Below are 15426 nucleotides of genomic sequence, written 5' to 3' on the forward strand. Positions count from 1 at the left end.
TCTCCCCATGATGACCCCTCAATGTCATGTCACATGCAACCCTAGATGGAAGGTGCATCCTCCACCCAGCCCCAGTGCTGAAAAGATTAGACTGTGCCAAATGGGCGTTCAATTCACTGAATAACCGATTAACGGACAAGATTCAGGAACGAATGTGTCTTGAGGAAAAGACTGTGCACAGCAAAAAGCCACCTGTAGGCACAGAATTACATGGCTAGATGGGCTCTTTGGCCCCCAGCCTCTAGGCAGGAAATCAGATAAATTGCATATGTCAGGGGAGACAGTGAATGAAGCCAGGTCAATATCTCCATCATCTTATAGTTCTCCAGGAAAGGCCTCTTTGTCATCTCCTTCAGTCTGTTCCAAGCTGTCCCGTCCCTGACACCCTGTGCCTTCTACACAAGAACACGTGAACACAGATCAGAAACATTCTCTTGGCAATCTCCTTGTCTCTTCCTCTGTTCTAGTTTCGTTTGGGGAGAAACTTCTGGTGACTCCGTGTCTCCCTAACCACTTCAGGTCAAAATCCCAAGGGGAACAGATTCCATGGAAGCTTGGGGCATGCCACCATCTGGGCAGAGGGCCCTCATAGTTCAAAACCTCCTATTGGCAAAGTTCACCCCACGCCAACCCCACCAACATTCCACCTCGGCCATTCTCTCTTCCTCCTTGCTGTTGGCCAATGCAGACAGGCCTCAGACTTTGGCTGGTGGGGGTCCAGGACAGGGCATTTACTCCATTATGAAAGCGTTGATCCTGGTCAGCAGCACTGCTGTTTCTAAGCCTGGGGAGAGGGGCATATAGGGAGTGAGCAAGGGGAAGGCTAGAGGAGGAGAAAAATGAAGTGAGGGGAGAAAGTTCTTACCGGTTCTCTCTCTCTCCTTAGCACATCTCCTATAGGGAGAAAAGCTTCTCATTATGAGTTCAGCCAGCTTCAAGCACGACCTTTTGACCCCGAGTTCCCCCAGACTGCCTTTCGCAAAAGGTTCAAGCCAATTGGATATATAAGGAAGGGTCTAAGAATCTCCGAGGAACCAAACAGACCAAACCCCAAGCCCCAGGCAGCATTTATGAATCTGAATCAGCCCTATCACCAGGACCCTAGGGAGAATAAAGACCCAGAAAGCTGGGGCACAAAACACTCACCGTTGGAGGAGGAAGGTCCACAAAAGCAGCAGGATGGAGACACAATTGGTAATGATCCACATCATTAGGTAGGTTTGAGGGGACTATGGGAATAGAAAAAAGCCCCTGTCAGTGGCCAGAGCGACCCATATACAGACACAGGTAGTATATGGGGGGAGGAGGGGCAATAAGTAAGGAAGAGAGGGATAGGGTTAAGGAGAAGCAGGGATGGGAAAAGAGGAGGAGGGGTGACAGTCCCAGAGCCCTTACAATAAGCCAGACAGGGTAACGCATCTGCTGCAGCAGCTGGCAGTCATTGGTGGTGACCGAATCCACCCCTGCACACCAGAGTAGGGAGAAGAGCCAGGGCTTGTTCACTACAAATAGGTTCACCGAGACATTATCTTGGTGCAGTGCTCTGTGGAGGAGGGGAAGAAATAGGGAACATCCAGAATCATGGCGTGCCAGGCATGGGAGGGAGACAGCCCCTCTCTGTGCTTGAATCTCCAGTGTCACTTCCCCAGAGCCATCAGTTCTGCCTTTGCATAGCAGCCCCTGACCAACTCTGTCTCCTGGTGGATTCCACCTATGGGTCTTAGCTTTGCTGTCTGGGGCCACACAAATGTGTCTCTCCTCTTTGTCTCATGACATCCCTTCAGAGGTCTGAGGGGCAGTGACCACATTCCCCTGAGTCTTCTCCTCTCCAGGCCCAACAGCCCCAGTCACTTCAACTGGGGCTGGGGACCTGGCTTATCATTCCCTTCCTCATAAAAACCTCTCTAATCTGACCTTACTCCAATTTACCTATGTTCCTTTTGAAGTCTGGAGCCTGCATCTGAAGGTGATATCCCGGGTAGGCTGGGACCAGCTTCGAGGAGAGCAAAACTCCTCCTGCCTTCTGGGCACTATGCCCATGTGAAGGCAGCCCAGGGTCAGGCTAGTTTTTGGCAGTGTCATTCATTATTCACAGTGTTCAATCAAAGCCCTGGTCTTTTTCACACATGCTCCTGCTAATGCCAGTGTCTCCCTCTCTTGTTTTTGTGCAGTTGAGCTTCTTTTGGACCCCAAATATAGGTCTTTGCATGTATCTCTGTTGCATTTCATCCTGGTACATTTGGCCCGTCATCTTGGAGTGCTTAGACCTTTCAGGGCCTCCATTTTCCCATCAGTGTTTTCATTACCAATTCATGCCTTTTGGAAACATGATCAGCAGTCGATGTTGACCAGGACAAGACTAAGGGGAGGGCCAAACCTGATATCGTGTCTCCTCCCATGGTGACAACTTGGGGAAAGGTCCTTGAAATACTTAATATGATAACTGGGCTATCTTTCAGTCCACATTTTTTTCTATCTGACCACAAGGATGTTATTAGAGACCTTGGCAACTGCATGTTTGTAAGTCTATCATGTTTCCTGGCTGGGTCAGCTTCTGGGGCCCAGCTCACATCTGGGACTCTCGCCTCTCTCCCCTGGATCCATCCTCTCTTGCACCAATCTCTTTGGTGTAGAATGAAAGCTAAAATCCTTCTGGTGGCCTACAGGGTCCTACCCAATTTGGCCCCTGCCTACCTCTCCAGCCTTGCCTTCCCCTCGCTCACAAGACTGCTGTTCCTGTTCTTCTGCAGCTCTTCCCATTGTCCTCTCTTTGTGACCTGTCAGGTCTCAGCCCAGACACCACCTCTTTAACCACTCTTCCTACTGTGACCCTCCCTAGCCCCTCTCTCCCAATCTCTACTACATCTTCCCAATTTTTTGGTCTTCAGATCACTTATCACTATCCAATATGCATATGTTTTGTGCAGTGGTTTATTGTCTGTCTGTCTCACCCCCAAAGCCTGCAATAAACAGTGCCTGACACATAGCAGGTGTTCAATAAATATGTGTTGTATGAGTGAATGAATGAATGGCCTTTGCCTTCCCAGCCTCGGCTCTTCCCCACCATTAAGCCTCGTGTGATCCCCTCAGCTCCTTTCCTCTGGCACTCACTTGATATCCAACAGTGGCAGGTCTTGATAGGGGAGGTTGAGAAACTGGGGCTTCTCAGTGCTGTGGCCTCCCAGATGTCCATATATCTGGCGCATTTGGGGGGCCCGTTGTTGGACATAAGCCCGATCTTCATCCGGTAGCCAGAGGACCTGTGGTTCAGGGTGGATGGGCATGAAGCTGGGGAAGGCCTAGGGATTCCGGGGGTGGGGACAGGGGCAGAGAGGTCTGACTGCGGATGGGCTGTATGAGCTGGGGTGGGGCCCTGGGGCGGGGGGAAGCCTCAGCATTATCATCATGGCCTAGGGAAGGCAGGGGAGAGGGGCACTAGGGAGCACTTGGGGTCCTGGCAACATCACCATGGCTTGGGGCACCCCTGAACTCAGCACAGTCTCCAGTGTCTGGTTCACAAAAGTGTCATGGTATGTATGGTTTCGTGGGGGGCGGCGCAGGTCAAACATGACAGAAAGGTTGTGGGCTTCAGCTTCTTTCAGTAGTTCTTTCAGGGCTGGCACTGTCTGATTCTCAGCGTCTTTCCGATCAGGGCCTGACAGCTGCTTAGCTCCCCAGAAGGGTCGCTTCTATAAGAAGAAGAAAATTGTTTCAAGACCAGAAGAAGCCTCCAGGCCATCCTCCCATCCTCATTATCTTCACTCATTACCCCCACTTGGTGTACAGCTTCGGCCCACTGCTGAGCCAGGGTTTTTCCTTTCTCCAAATTGTGGCCTTTTCTAGACCCTCTAATACCTTACTCTGGCCCCAACCTCCTATCCTCCCGGTTTCCTAACTTCCTCACTCTCACTACACTTGCCCTTGGGTCTCACGAAGACCTCTGGGATCTTGACCCCTTGGTTTCCTCCCAATCCATCAGCCCCTTTCTGGCCACACCTACATCCCCTACCCATGGTCCATCCGCAGCTTGAACTACTTTTCCACAGCCCCGTCAACTCCTTTCCTGCCCCACAAATCCCAAACTCATTGAATTCTGCAATTGTCCGCCCCCTCCACCCCTAGAATCGGGGGGCAGAGCACACCACGTAGGCTGTTGGCACTGTAGTCCTATTTTTTTTTTTTTTTTTTTTTTTTGGCGGTACGCGGGCCTCTCACTGTTGTGGCCTCTCCTGTTGCGGAGCACAGGCTCCAGACGCGCAGGCTCAGCAGCCATGGCTCACGGGCCCAGCCGCTCCACGGCATGTAGGATCTTCCCGGACCAGGGCACGAACCTGTGTCCCCTGCATCGGCAGGCGGACTCTCAACCACTGCGCCACCAGGGAAGCCCTGTAGTCCTATTTTTTGCTCTCAGTGCCACTTAGCCATCCTTTTATTTTTTCTTGATTTGTTCCCTCTCCCATTCCTCCTGGTGGCTGTTCCAAACCTCTGCCACTCTCCTCGCCTCCCCTTGAAATCAACAGATGACCTTACCTCCTAGTCACTGGCATGGAGAAAGTGAGCTATCAACACTTATTAAATGTTTACTATGTGCCAGGCAGTATTAGAAGCACTTATGTGTATTAATTTATTTAGTCCTCCCGATAATCCTACAAGGTAGGTACTGTTATTATTCCCATTTTATAGATGAAGAAAATGAAGTACAGAGACCCTAAGGAATGTTGCCTAGGCTCACACAGCTAGGAAGTGGTGAAGCCAAGATTCAAACTCGGACGTCCTTTACTCTTAAGCGCTCAGATATGTCTTAATCCCTCAGAATATGTATCCAACTGACGGGTTGGATTACGGGAGATTTTTCAATTTTAGGTTATTTCTCTGAAATTTTACTTTTTAAAAATTTTTTTATAAGGAACTTGTATTACTTTGGTAATCAAGAAAAGAAAAACTAAACAAATTAAGTATCCTTTTAAATAATTTCCATCACCTGCAGGATTGAAGTCCACACTTCTAGGCCTGGCATTCAAAGCCCCCAGAGACCAAGCCTCTGCTCCCCCGGCCCCCGGCCAGTCTCATCTCCCACGACTCCCATGCATTTTTGTCTCCCACTTCCACTGAGCCACTTTTTCATTGTCTTTTTTTTTTTTTTTTTGGCCTTGCCGCGCGGCTTGCAGAATCTTAGTTCCTCAACCAGGAATCGAACCCGAGCCCAGGCAGTGAAAGCGCCAAATCCTAACCACTGGATCGCCAGGGAATTCCCACTGAGCCACTTTTTGTTCCCTGGAAAGGTTTCTTCATATTTCTGGGCTTTACACACACTCTCCCCTCTGACCAGAATTCCCGTTCCCTGCCTTGTCCATCTTAAAAACTACCCTCACTTCATATGCTGCTCAGGCATCCTCTCCTGTGAAACCACTCCTGATCCTCTCCTGCACTCCCCCTGCCCAACAGTGACCTCTCTCTCCTCTCTACCCAGTAAAGACCTTGCTCTTGCTGGAGGTTTCATATTCTGATAGCCTGTTGCCTAGGTGCTTTCCTTACTAGGTGGGAATGACCTGAGTGCAGAGATTGTATACCTGTCGCCCAACATGGGGCTCAGCAGATGCTTATCAATGAATGAACTCCACCCCCGAGTGCCCCTGCCCGTGGCTGCCTCTTCCAGAAGGCTGTCCTCACCTGTAGGAACCAGGCCCCGGCATTGAGTCTCTTCAGCTCAGTCCAGGAGAAGTTGCTACTGTGGCTGTTGACTCGGTGTGGGAACACAGAGGCCACATCTGTGGTCCTGGTCAGGCGCTCATCATGCATGAGGAAGGGGATCCCGTTGGAGCTGAAGGCACAAGGGGAGTCAGAGGGCCAAGCTCTGGGGCATCATTTCCAGAGCGTCCCTGCTGTGTCCCTGGGGTCGGGAGGGGACCCCGGCTTCCCTCACCTGACCATCACGTCGGTCTCAAACACAACAGCTCCACATTCAGCTGTCTTCCGCAGGGACATCAGGGTGTTCTCGGGGGCCAGCTGGGAAAGGTGAGGAGGTGGCAGGGAAGGGTGAGAGCCTGGGAACCCACAGGCCTGGTCACAGCAGCCTAGAGGAGCAGACCCTCCCTGCCCTGCCAGCATTCTGCCCAGCACTCACCATGGGGGCCCCTCGGTGTCCCATCAGCTCAGGCTTGGGGGGTAAGTCTTTGGATTCCATGATACAGGCTGAGGAGATGAATAGGGGCGCCAAGTAGATGGCCAGGGCAACTCCAAAAAATAGGAGAAGTAGCAGAATCTTGGGACCTGTGGGGAGTGGGGGACAGGCTATAGAGAAAGGACAGTGGTGGGCCCTGGGGACAGAAAGCAGAGTGCAGGTGCAGGAAACGGAGCAGCAGGAGGCAGAAGCATTGATGGCCAGTGAGGGTGTGTGAGAGGGTAGAGTTGGCACCTCTTTGGTGGATACGGTAGAAGGTATCAGCCACAGGCCAGGCCAGGAGAGTGATGCCAGCAACTGCTCCAATATGAAGGAATGGGGCTGTGGCCTGTGGACAAGAGCTGTTGAGGAGGGCTCTTCTCCCTAGAAGCCCTCCCCTTCTCCCCCTAGGACCTGACTTTTGAAGTTGAGAGCTACCTGGAGTCTCGGGGCACCAGGGAGCAAGCTGTGTCCTGGGGTTGGCCACAGGCGAAGGTTTCCCCCGCTAAGCCCTGGATACCAGCCACTCACCTGCAGTGACAGACGTAAGCTATGCCACTCCTGCCGCCATTGGACCTCCAGTCCCACAAGGCCAGCGGCCACAAGAAGTATAATGAGGAGCAGCAGCACCTGGGGGACCAGGGATCTTCATGTCAACCTGGGCTTGTGGCTGCCTGGGCTGCCCCTCACTCTATGAAAACAGGACCATTCTCTTCTCCTGACTCAACCACTGTCCTTCTTTCACTCAGCACATATTTACTGGGCTTCAGGTCCTGGGCTCGTGCCCAGGGATAGAAGAACTGGCTAAGCACCGGGCCCAGTGTACCCCTCTCCCGCTTGCTCCCATATGCCCACTCTACCTTGTGGGTGGTGTGCAGGCACAGAGGCTGGCCACAGAGCCGCAGGAACAGGGCCAGGAGCTGGGGGCAGAGGTGGTGGGAGTCATGAGGTGCCAAGAGAGGGGCTTCCCAGGCTGACACCTCCCTCCTCCCCTCCCCTCAGTGGCCAGGGTGAGAACGACAGGGTAGAGCTGAGCAGGAAGGAAGGGCTAAGGTTAGACCAGCTGCTCCGGGACCCACCAAGAGCAGGGATGCGTATGTGACCAGTAGAGAGATGACCAGCAGGAATGCCGGGGACCAGTCCATCCAGTGTCCCCAGTGCTGGAACAGGAATCTATGGGAGGGGAGAGGGAGGTGTCCGAGTGGGGGAAGGGCAGCGATAGTAGCCTGACGGGAGCTGGGCTGGGTGGCTCTAGGATGGGGGCTAGAAGGGAGTGAGGGGAAGCCCTTCAGGGGGTCAGGGGCTCCACGGACTGGGGAGACTTCACGGAGGGGTTTTCAAGGAGGCTGGGTAGGGGGCAAGCCAGGCAGGGCTGGGGATGACCGAGCACCCTGGAGTCCCGAGGTGGGGAGTAGGTTGACATGTCTGCTGAGGAAGGGGGTCTGTGACACACTCATTGAAGTTGTGCAGGTCATTGAGAAGGATGAGCACGACGTACAGCCAGCCCAGGGAGAGGAGAAAGGTGAGGAAGAGCAGGCCAAACCAGATGCATTCGCACTGCAAAGGGGCAGGAGAGAAGCTCACAGCCCATCCCCACTTCAGCTCAGAGTCCCCAACAGAGGGCAGCTCAAGGGGGCTTCCTGCCAGGCATGGGGGTGCTCTGCTTTTGCAGGTAGTTCTTTCCATGTTTGAGGGGATTTTCCTCCTGGGGAGAGAAAGCCCCTTCCTTCCCTATCCCCTCCCCTCTGCTGTCTCTGAACACACCTGGCCTTCTTGTACCCTCCGAGTGGCCTCTGCCTTGGACTTCTGCCCCCCCACCACACCCCATCTGTACTTCACCTGGTTGGTTTGTGTCCCGTCTTTGGGGCATTTCTTCCAGTGGCAGCTATACAGGCAGTGGAGGCAGTGGGCCCAGACCGAGCAGCAGCCAGGAGACTCACCCATGGTGAGGGCCTGGGGGAAGGGACACTTGGCTATCAGGGACCTTGGCAGAAGGCAGTATATGTGAGGAGCCCCGGGAGGAGCAGAGGCCTGGGCCGCTGCTCAGCAACGGAGGTCACAGGGCAGGTCCCAAGTGCCAGATTGGATGAGGAGGTGAGCAAAGGGGACAGTTTCCGGGGTCTTTCTTTCCCTTTCATCTGCATATGTGGAAAGTCAGTGGGAAACCCAGAGGTCTAGCCTCCTGGCAGGATATACACCCACTCTCTCCATCTCCTCCCCTTTCAACAGCATCCCTATCTGGGGATGGAGAGGTTGCCTGGGGTAGGGACTCAGGAGAAACTTCCCTGGGGTGGGGCAAACACGGTTTAGCAAGTTGAGGCAGATCTGGCCAAACTTCAGGCGGCCCCGTGTTGAGGCTTCCACCATAGAAGCCAGGAGTAACCTGAAGGAGAGGCACCAGGCCTGACCTGGGGCTGAGGGAGGCCTGGCTAGTGGCTATTTGGTCAGTTGCTATGGATACAGAGATTGCACACATTACAAAGCCCTGAACTGAAAGATTCTCTGTCTCCACCTCCCAGGGGCAAGGGGGCACTACCAATAAGAGGAAATCTTGAGGAGAACAGGTTGCCTGGGTCACTCCCTACCTTCTGAAGGAAACTTTTTCCTGCCCGCACACACCTGAAACATCTAAGCCCTCTTACCCCAGTCCTGGCGTTTCCTGCCCAGTCATCCCCCAACCTCAGCCAGGAAGCCAGTCCCCGCCTTTTCCTTCTCAGGGGCCCCACCCTCTGAGGACACTTTGGTGAAAGTACAACAAATACAGGGCAAAGGTGTGTATGGGGGCTGTGGTTGTCTTGGGGCAGGGGATCCCTGGACCTTGTGCTTTGAGGTCAAGCTGAGACCAAGCTGGCTTACTGATCCCCAGACTAGGCTGGGTGTGTGATTTTGATTCTACATGAGAAGATGTGGGATTTGTGTCAGCATTTGTATGTGCATGCGCACTAGTGGCTGTCAGTAAAATGGGTTTCTAGGTGATTTGGAGTATGTAAAGGAGCCCCTGGATACACCCAAAGTGGGTGTGGTCTGAGGAACATGACCCCTTGCCTTGTCATCTGGGCTCCCCTGAAGCTGTGGAGTCTTTAGGGGGTGCACAGTGGCTGAAAGGAGGGTGTGGCTGCTCCTGAAACAGCCCTTCTTACCCTCTGCTTGCCTTGGGAAAGGAGGGTTGGGGTAGGAACGGAAGTTAGGGGGCTGAAGATGGGGGGAGGGAAACCTCTCCCCACCCTGACACCCCTCCCAGGAAAAAGCCAACCCAGAGGGAGGTCCCCTGCCTCTTCCCATGCTGGGACCGAGTGGTTGTAGCCTGCCTCGGGCTCCAGCCGTACCTCGGGTACTGCCTCTGCACCCCGGACACTGCCGTCCAGGGTCCCACCTCCCTCCAGAAGCTGTCTGTAGGATAGGGTCAGGATCTGAGCAGCCAGAAAACTCCAATCAGGGGAGCTGACCAGGGGTGCTGCTCAATCCCTGGGCCCAATCCCTGCCGGCAGGAGCCGGTCTCGGCCCTGCCACTCCCGCCTGTGGCCCCCAGCCTTCCCGAGCCCTCACACCTTTTCTCAGCAGCAGGTCCGCTCTGCTCTCTGCCCTCTGCTGTGCACTGCACTGTTTCCCAGGTCCTCTCCGAGTTGTCAGCCTCCTCCCTCTTCCAGGCTCAGCCCCACCAGTCAAACAGGTGGCACTGTTGCCACCTACAGGAGGCTGTGCGGGTCCTCTCCCAAGGCCTGCAGCTGCTCTGTTGCCTATGGTGTCCGTGCCTGGTCGGGTGGGAAGATGGGAGGGGGGAAGGGGGAGGGCGAGCAGATCTGCTTCTTTACTCGCTGCCGGTCAGGGGGCTTGGGGTGAGGAATTCCTTTGTGCAGCTTTCCCCATCCCTCTGTCCCTCCTCCTGTTCTCTTAGTCACTGCTGGGGCTTTGTCCCGGCTCAGGGAGGCGAGGGCTGAGGGCTGAGGGCGCGGGTGGGCGGGAAGCTGGGGGGAGGTGACCACACAACTTTGCAACTTGGCAGTGAGGAGAAGGGGCCCAGCCAGCCCCCTGGAAGGGGGTGTGTATGTGTGCAAGGAAGTCTAGCATCCAGTCTCAAGCTCCCTGGGAGGATAGCCTTAATTCATCAGCCTCCCTTCCCTCTTGGGATCTTGCTTCTGCTTCTGCAAGGTGCATCTAGAAGGGAACTCAGAGTTGCATGCCACTTCTTGTTTCACCCAGTTTCTGGACCAGGGGTCTCCGTGGGCCTTATGGGGCCTGGGTGGTACTAGCAGCCCTTCCCTTTCCCCCCTCACCCCAGAAAGGAGATGCTCATTCAAGATGTGCTGAGATTTGCATCTTTTTCGCTGCTTTGACCCCAAGGCATCTACCGTCTCTTTCCAAGAATCATTTGAGGAGTGTATAGTGGTATGGTCACTGGCTTTTGGAAGATGAATACATATAAAAGACACTTTTACCACACCATCAGCAGGGGCAGAATGGCCAGCAGGCCGTAGAGTCAGCTTAGTGCTAAAGCACAGGGCTCTGGGTGGGCCAGGGACTGGGGGCTGGCTTGATTGACCTTCCCTCTCAACCTTTTGGCTGAGGCAGTGGCTCGATGCCTGGGGGCTAGTGCAGTGTTGGTGGGAAAGAATGTCTTCTCTGGGGATAAGTTCATTTACCCCTCCCCCCAAGCGCACTGGATTTGGAACAGTGAGAAGGAAGACCTGCTCTCTTAGGCCAAGAGCCTGCCCCCTCCTTCTCTGCCTTCCCATTGTATCCAGAGGCTCTAGTTGGCAATGGCAAAGGCTCCCTTGCTCCCTCGGCATTAAAATGCAAAGAGAAGCAAGGCTGCTTGCTGGCAGGAGGCCAGAAAGGGCTGCAGGGTCACCTAGTCCCAAAGGCTTCGCTCTAGGCAGGTTGTCCTTCAGTTTCCTTTGCTTGGACTCTGTTGGATTCTGGAGGAGTCTTGGCTTTCATGTGCTAAATTCTGGGGTGTACTTTGGGAGCTTTGTTCGGGGCAGGGGGCTGGGATTCAGAATGCATGGATATGACGCTCAGGGCTTGTGAACTCCTGAGAAGGCTGCAGGGCCAGGGCTGGTTCCCTTTTCGCCTTAAGCAGAGATGAAGAACCCAGATGCAGAGTGAGGAGTAAGCCGTGCCCATCCTCTTCCCTTTCAAAAGAGGAAGCAGGGTGTAAGTGTAGTGCTGTCCAGGGGCTGGGCAGCAGTACGATCCCATGCCCAGGCGACTCCAAATCAGGCCGCAGGCTGTCAGTAATGGCCATCACTGCCGATCTAGAGTCAGCTAAGAACTTTTGCTGTCAGACCTGGGTTCAAGTCCTACTAGCTCGATTACTCGTTAACTTTGTGACTTTAGTGAAGTGACTTAACATCTTTGTATCTCAGTTTTCTCATCTGCAAAATGAGACCTATTCACCTTGAACTTTTTTGTGAGGAGCAAATAAAATTGTGGCAAGCACATGGAGATGCTTGGTAAATATGGTTCCTTCCTCCTAAATCTGGAGGTCAGGCAGCCTCTACAGTGAAGGTCAGGCCACTGGCCTTGCTAGCATTATTCTAACCTCCTGAGATAACAGAGCAACATGAAGACACATGACTTGCTGCTCCATACTCCCCTCAGGGGATGAGGGCTGCTACAAGGCAGTGGGGCTTGGGCACTTGCACTGACTTTCCTTAATAGCTTCCCAGGGGCGGAGGAACACAGGTTGAAATTGTATTTCTCCCGCTAGCACAGAAGACTCTTTCCGAACAGCAGATGGACTAAGATTTATTTATTTACTTAACATTAACATTTAAAAAGATTTCATTTACCTCAGCAACTTGAAAGACAATTGATTGTACTATTAAAACACTTGAAATTCAGGGACAAGAAAGATCCCAGCGCCATTCTGGAGGTGGCGTGAAGATCTGTGCCAGGCCTCCAACCTAGGCTAGGCTCTGCCATGAAACTGAGATAACCTAAAGATAAGACAGCCTTGGTCTCATTCCCACTGGGACACAGCCCTAACTGCTCATGAGTAAGAGACAGCTAGATTGTACTGAGGACTGGTTCCTCATGAGTCATCAGGAAGGTCAGTTGGTTCTGTCTTCAGCAGGTAGCTTAGCACCCTTCTGGAGAGGAGAGTAGTCGTCAGGGGCTCTGGACATGAAGTTGCCAACATCCAACAAAGGTTCCCTCTGGACACGAAGTTGCCAACATCCAACAAAGGTTCCCTCTTTTTCAGTAACGTGCTGTTCCTTTTTTCAACAGCAAGAAACCTGAAATCAAGAGGAATCATGAAAAAAAAAACCCCTTCTGGCTGCAACCTGAAGGCATCTCCCAAGCCAGACCGAGGCAGATATGATGAGTCCAACTTCAGTGGGCCTCTTCTTCAATGGGGGAGCAGCCAGAGAAGAAGCTGGTATTGCTGGCCAGAGCTCGTTTCTTTTTCTTCCCTGGAGCTTTATTTTCTTGGGATTCTGTTGCTACATGTTTTGAATCTGGGAGGCCAAGGGAGGAGGCACCTGGAGCCGTGTTGTTTAATAGCACCTGCTCCACATCACACATCTCTTTCAGGATCTAGGAAGGACAGAGACAGCTATATGACTAGATCTGGGGTAGGGACAGAGGCTCAGCGCAGCCTAGCCACTACAGATGTTTAGCACACTCCCAATGGTATGAGGTGACCCCCCAAATAGCTCTGTTGAAAAAACCAGACTCTAGCAGATGCCCGGTTCCCAGTTCCCAGCAAGCTGATTGTACCTTTACCTCCTTTTCTCCCACAGCTCTCTGTCAGTGCTAATGCTGAGACGGACGCTAATACATTTGGAAACACCTGGCTTTTAGGCCACCTACCTTGCTGTTGGGAGTGGCACAGACAGGGTTAAAGAAGCTCAATCCTGGGGTCACCTCTGTGGGATCCTCCAGTTTGAAGGAGCCTTCAGAATCCCGAGTCCGCTCAACAGTGCCCAAGCTATCCTGAGAATCAAGCAGGCAGGGATATTAGAAATTCAGCTACTAGGGTTACACAATCAGTCTGCTCCCCTTCAGCCAGTGAGGTACCAGCTCTGAGGGCCTCATCAGTCAGTGTAAGCAGGTCTTAGGGTGACCCTGCTTGGGGAGGTCACAGTGCTCAAAGGCAGCCTCTAAAGGCAAAAGGCTGGGTAGGAGAGCGGCACAGGACACATCATGAGGCATGATTTAAAACAAGGCTGAGCCTTGGTCATTTCTTTGATTAATCCTCTCCCCTCCCCAATCTACAATATACTTTTTAGCATTTCTACAGAGTGTTGCCTGTATTGGTCTTCCTTTCAGAGAGGAAGCTGAGGCCAAGAGAGAGAAGTTGCTTAGGTAACAAGGCTACTCTGTGGTAGAGCTTGGATTAGAATTATAGCCTGTTGTCATGGAAACTGAACTGGATTAAGAGTCAGGAAGCCTGAGGTCTAATCTTAGCCGCCATGACCAGCTGTATAATATCACACCGAGTCACTTAAGCTTATTTCTGGGCCTTAGTTTCCTTCTCTGTAAAATGGCAGTATTGGACTAGATCAGTGGTTTTCCAACTGAAATTCTAAGAGGAAACTCGATATATAAACAAGTAAAGAGCAAGTTGCTTTGGTTGGCACGGGGTCACACTGAGCTGGGCCACACTCCTCTGCCTGGAAGCACTTCCATGGAGCCACTATAGGACTCTAGAACCCAAATTGAGAAAAGCATGGGCATAGAGAATCCTGAAGGTCCTTCTGCAATGCTACTTCTACAGTTCCTAGCCTGACCTCTAGCTTGCCACTTTAGTCCTCTAATGATTACCTACCTCAGAAGTTTTTTTAATGGAGGGCCCAGGGCAAAACTGCGCCCATATAGATGGTTAAGAAATGCACGGTGAACTAGTCTTGCTAAAATTCCTGTGTATCACACAGAGAGCAGTAGGAATGAGCTTTTGCCGTGGGCACAGGTAGGCATAAGGCAAGTTCGGGCATCTGACCTGCTTGGTGCTACACTTCTCAGTACACATTTTGTTTCCCTGAGTCTGCTATCCCTGGGAGCAATGTAAGAACAATTACAGTTAACTTGGCTCAGAACAGTGAATATCAGAAAGACCAAGTTCCTGTGGGTCTTTTCCTAGAGCCATGGAATAGCTGGTTCCCATGGAGAAGGTCTAAGTAACTAATGTCTCAAGATGTCAGAAGGATTAACTTCCTTCCTGGAAACTGCTACCTCAGCACGTGGCCCTTACAATTCCAGCTAAGCCTCTGGACTAGTTTGATCCTGCGTGGCTGTATGCCTGTAAATGCTTGCTCTACTGTTCCTTGCTTGTGCCTTAGACACTGTACAGAAATTTTACAGCCAAGGCTAGGGGTGGGGAACTGCATATCTGGGAATCTCCTGGGAGAGGCTGTGGCTTCTGAAGGGTTTGTGTGGACAGGTTAGCAGCAAGGAAGAAGGACTGAGAAGCGAAATGTCTTTTTCTGGTTGCAGAGGGAAGAAGGGTGGGAAGGGCTGTGCAGGAGACTCTGGCTTTCAGGAAGGAAGGTAGAAGAAAAGGACAGAAACTGCTGGGAGATCTGAAAGGATGGTGAGGGACGACAGCACCAATCCTACCTTGCCTTGCTGACGGTTCCTACACTTTGTGGGGTCACAGCTGCAGTCCACGCCACAGTCCAACTTCTGTCTCCTGCACCCGCACTGCTTGTTCCCACACCAGCCCTTGCAGGAACACTGCAAAGCAGGTTTGTAGAAAGACACATTACTGAGTCAGAAGACTAGGTTTGAAGTACCTTCCCTTCATTCTTAGGCCATTCTAGAAAAACTGGAAAGTACCATCAACTTTACTAAGCTTCTATCTCCTCAGTCCTCTCTTTAGTGAAACAATGATCACCAAGAACCCCCATAGGTTTTCTAAGAACAAGTCATGCCACACTTTTGGGATAGTATACTTGAAAGATGGATTGGATGGATACCATAATAATGCAGGGCAACTGACAAAGATCCTCATGGTGATTTTATGGCCAAAGTGAAGAACTATGAGATGAATGGGAGTAGAATTAGGCATATTTAAGGACTGAGTATAGTTGCTCAGTATCTTTAGATCTACCCAGCTGTACTTTCATCCAACTCACATTTCTACAGTTTGTTTAGTGTCAGCCTGGGCTTTGTCCTCAGCAGTTTAATCATTCAACATTTTAATAAATCACTGATGATATGAAATAAAATCATTTACATTTGTATAGCACTTTACAGTTTCCGAGTACTTTCATATATAGAAATGCAAAATCTCATTTGAATCTCATAGCCAGTCTACAAGG

The 15426-nt window shown here is 52.0% G+C and overlaps 2 protein-coding genes across 8 annotated transcripts in view; both read right to left on the reverse strand.

The window, feature by feature from the left end:
* Positions 1–10: 10 nt before the first annotated feature.
* GDPD2 (glycerophosphodiester phosphodiesterase domain containing 2) lies at positions 11–9849 on the reverse strand. 6 transcript variants are annotated; one of them, XM_022561008.2, is made up of 16 exons: positions 9709–9840; positions 8000–8113; positions 7614–7717; positions 7240–7333; positions 7021–7080; positions 6692–6790; positions 6416–6509; positions 6125–6270; positions 5924–6006; positions 5671–5821; positions 3468–3689; positions 3112–3260; positions 1396–1543; positions 1147–1229; positions 866–894; positions 13–784 (listed from the first exon to the last, which is right to left on the reverse strand). In XM_022561008.2, exons 2-16 carry the CDS (start codon positions 8102–8104, stop codon positions 732–734), a joined length of 1620 nt encoding a protein of 539 aa, XP_022416716.1. In that variant the 5' UTR covers positions 8105–8113; positions 9709–9840; the 3' UTR covers positions 13–731. The 6 variants fall into 6 exon arrangements, with proteins under 6 accessions (XP_089760557.1, XP_022416716.1, XP_089760559.1 ...); XM_089904433.1 differs by having other exon boundaries at positions 8000–8045; positions 9709–9830; XM_089904435.1 differs by having other exon boundaries at positions 7551–7717; positions 8000–8045; positions 9709–9765.
* A 2022-nt stretch (positions 9850–11871) lies between these two features.
* KIF4A (kinesin family member 4A) overlaps positions 11872–15426 on the reverse strand; it is a 126826-nt gene continuing 123271 nt past the window's right edge. The window contains exons 28-30 of one of the 2 annotated variants that reach the window (XM_089904415.1): positions 14723–14839; positions 12977–13099; positions 11872–12399 (exon numbers count right to left, since the gene is read on the reverse strand). In XM_089904415.1, coding sequence (XP_089760541.1) covers positions 12385–12399; positions 12977–13099; positions 14723–14839 — 255 coding nt within the window. In that variant the 3' untranslated portion in view covers positions 11872–12384. Of the gene's footprint in view, positions 12701–12976; positions 13100–14722; positions 14840–15426 lie in introns of both variants that reach the window. The other variant, XM_022560999.2, reaches the window with a different exon arrangement.

Source organism: Delphinapterus leucas, chromosome X (genome assembly GCF_059928025.1).
Source record: "Delphinapterus leucas isolate spDelLeu-1000000601 "Yukka" chromosome X, BTC_Dleu_Yukka2, whole genome shotgun sequence".
Lineage (NCBI taxonomy): Eukaryota > Metazoa > Chordata > Mammalia > Artiodactyla > Monodontidae > Delphinapterus > Delphinapterus leucas.

What these genes read in the sequence shown, in the direction of transcription:
- GDPD2 (XM_089904430.1), bottom strand. Translation starts at nt 7,846, where the DNA reads ATGGAAAGAACTACCTGCAAAAGCAGAGCACCCCCATGCCTGGCAGGA. An exon ending in GCTTACGTCTGTCACTGCAG is followed by an intron (nt 6,510 to 6,691) that starts GTGAGTGGCTGG and finishes TCTTGTCCACAG; the next exon opens with GCCACAGCCCCATTCCTTCA. An exon ending in CCGGGGCCTGGTTCCTACAG is followed by an intron (nt 3,690 to 5,670) that starts GTGAGGACAGCC and finishes TTCTTCTTATAG; the next exon opens with AAGCGACCCTTCTGGGGAGC.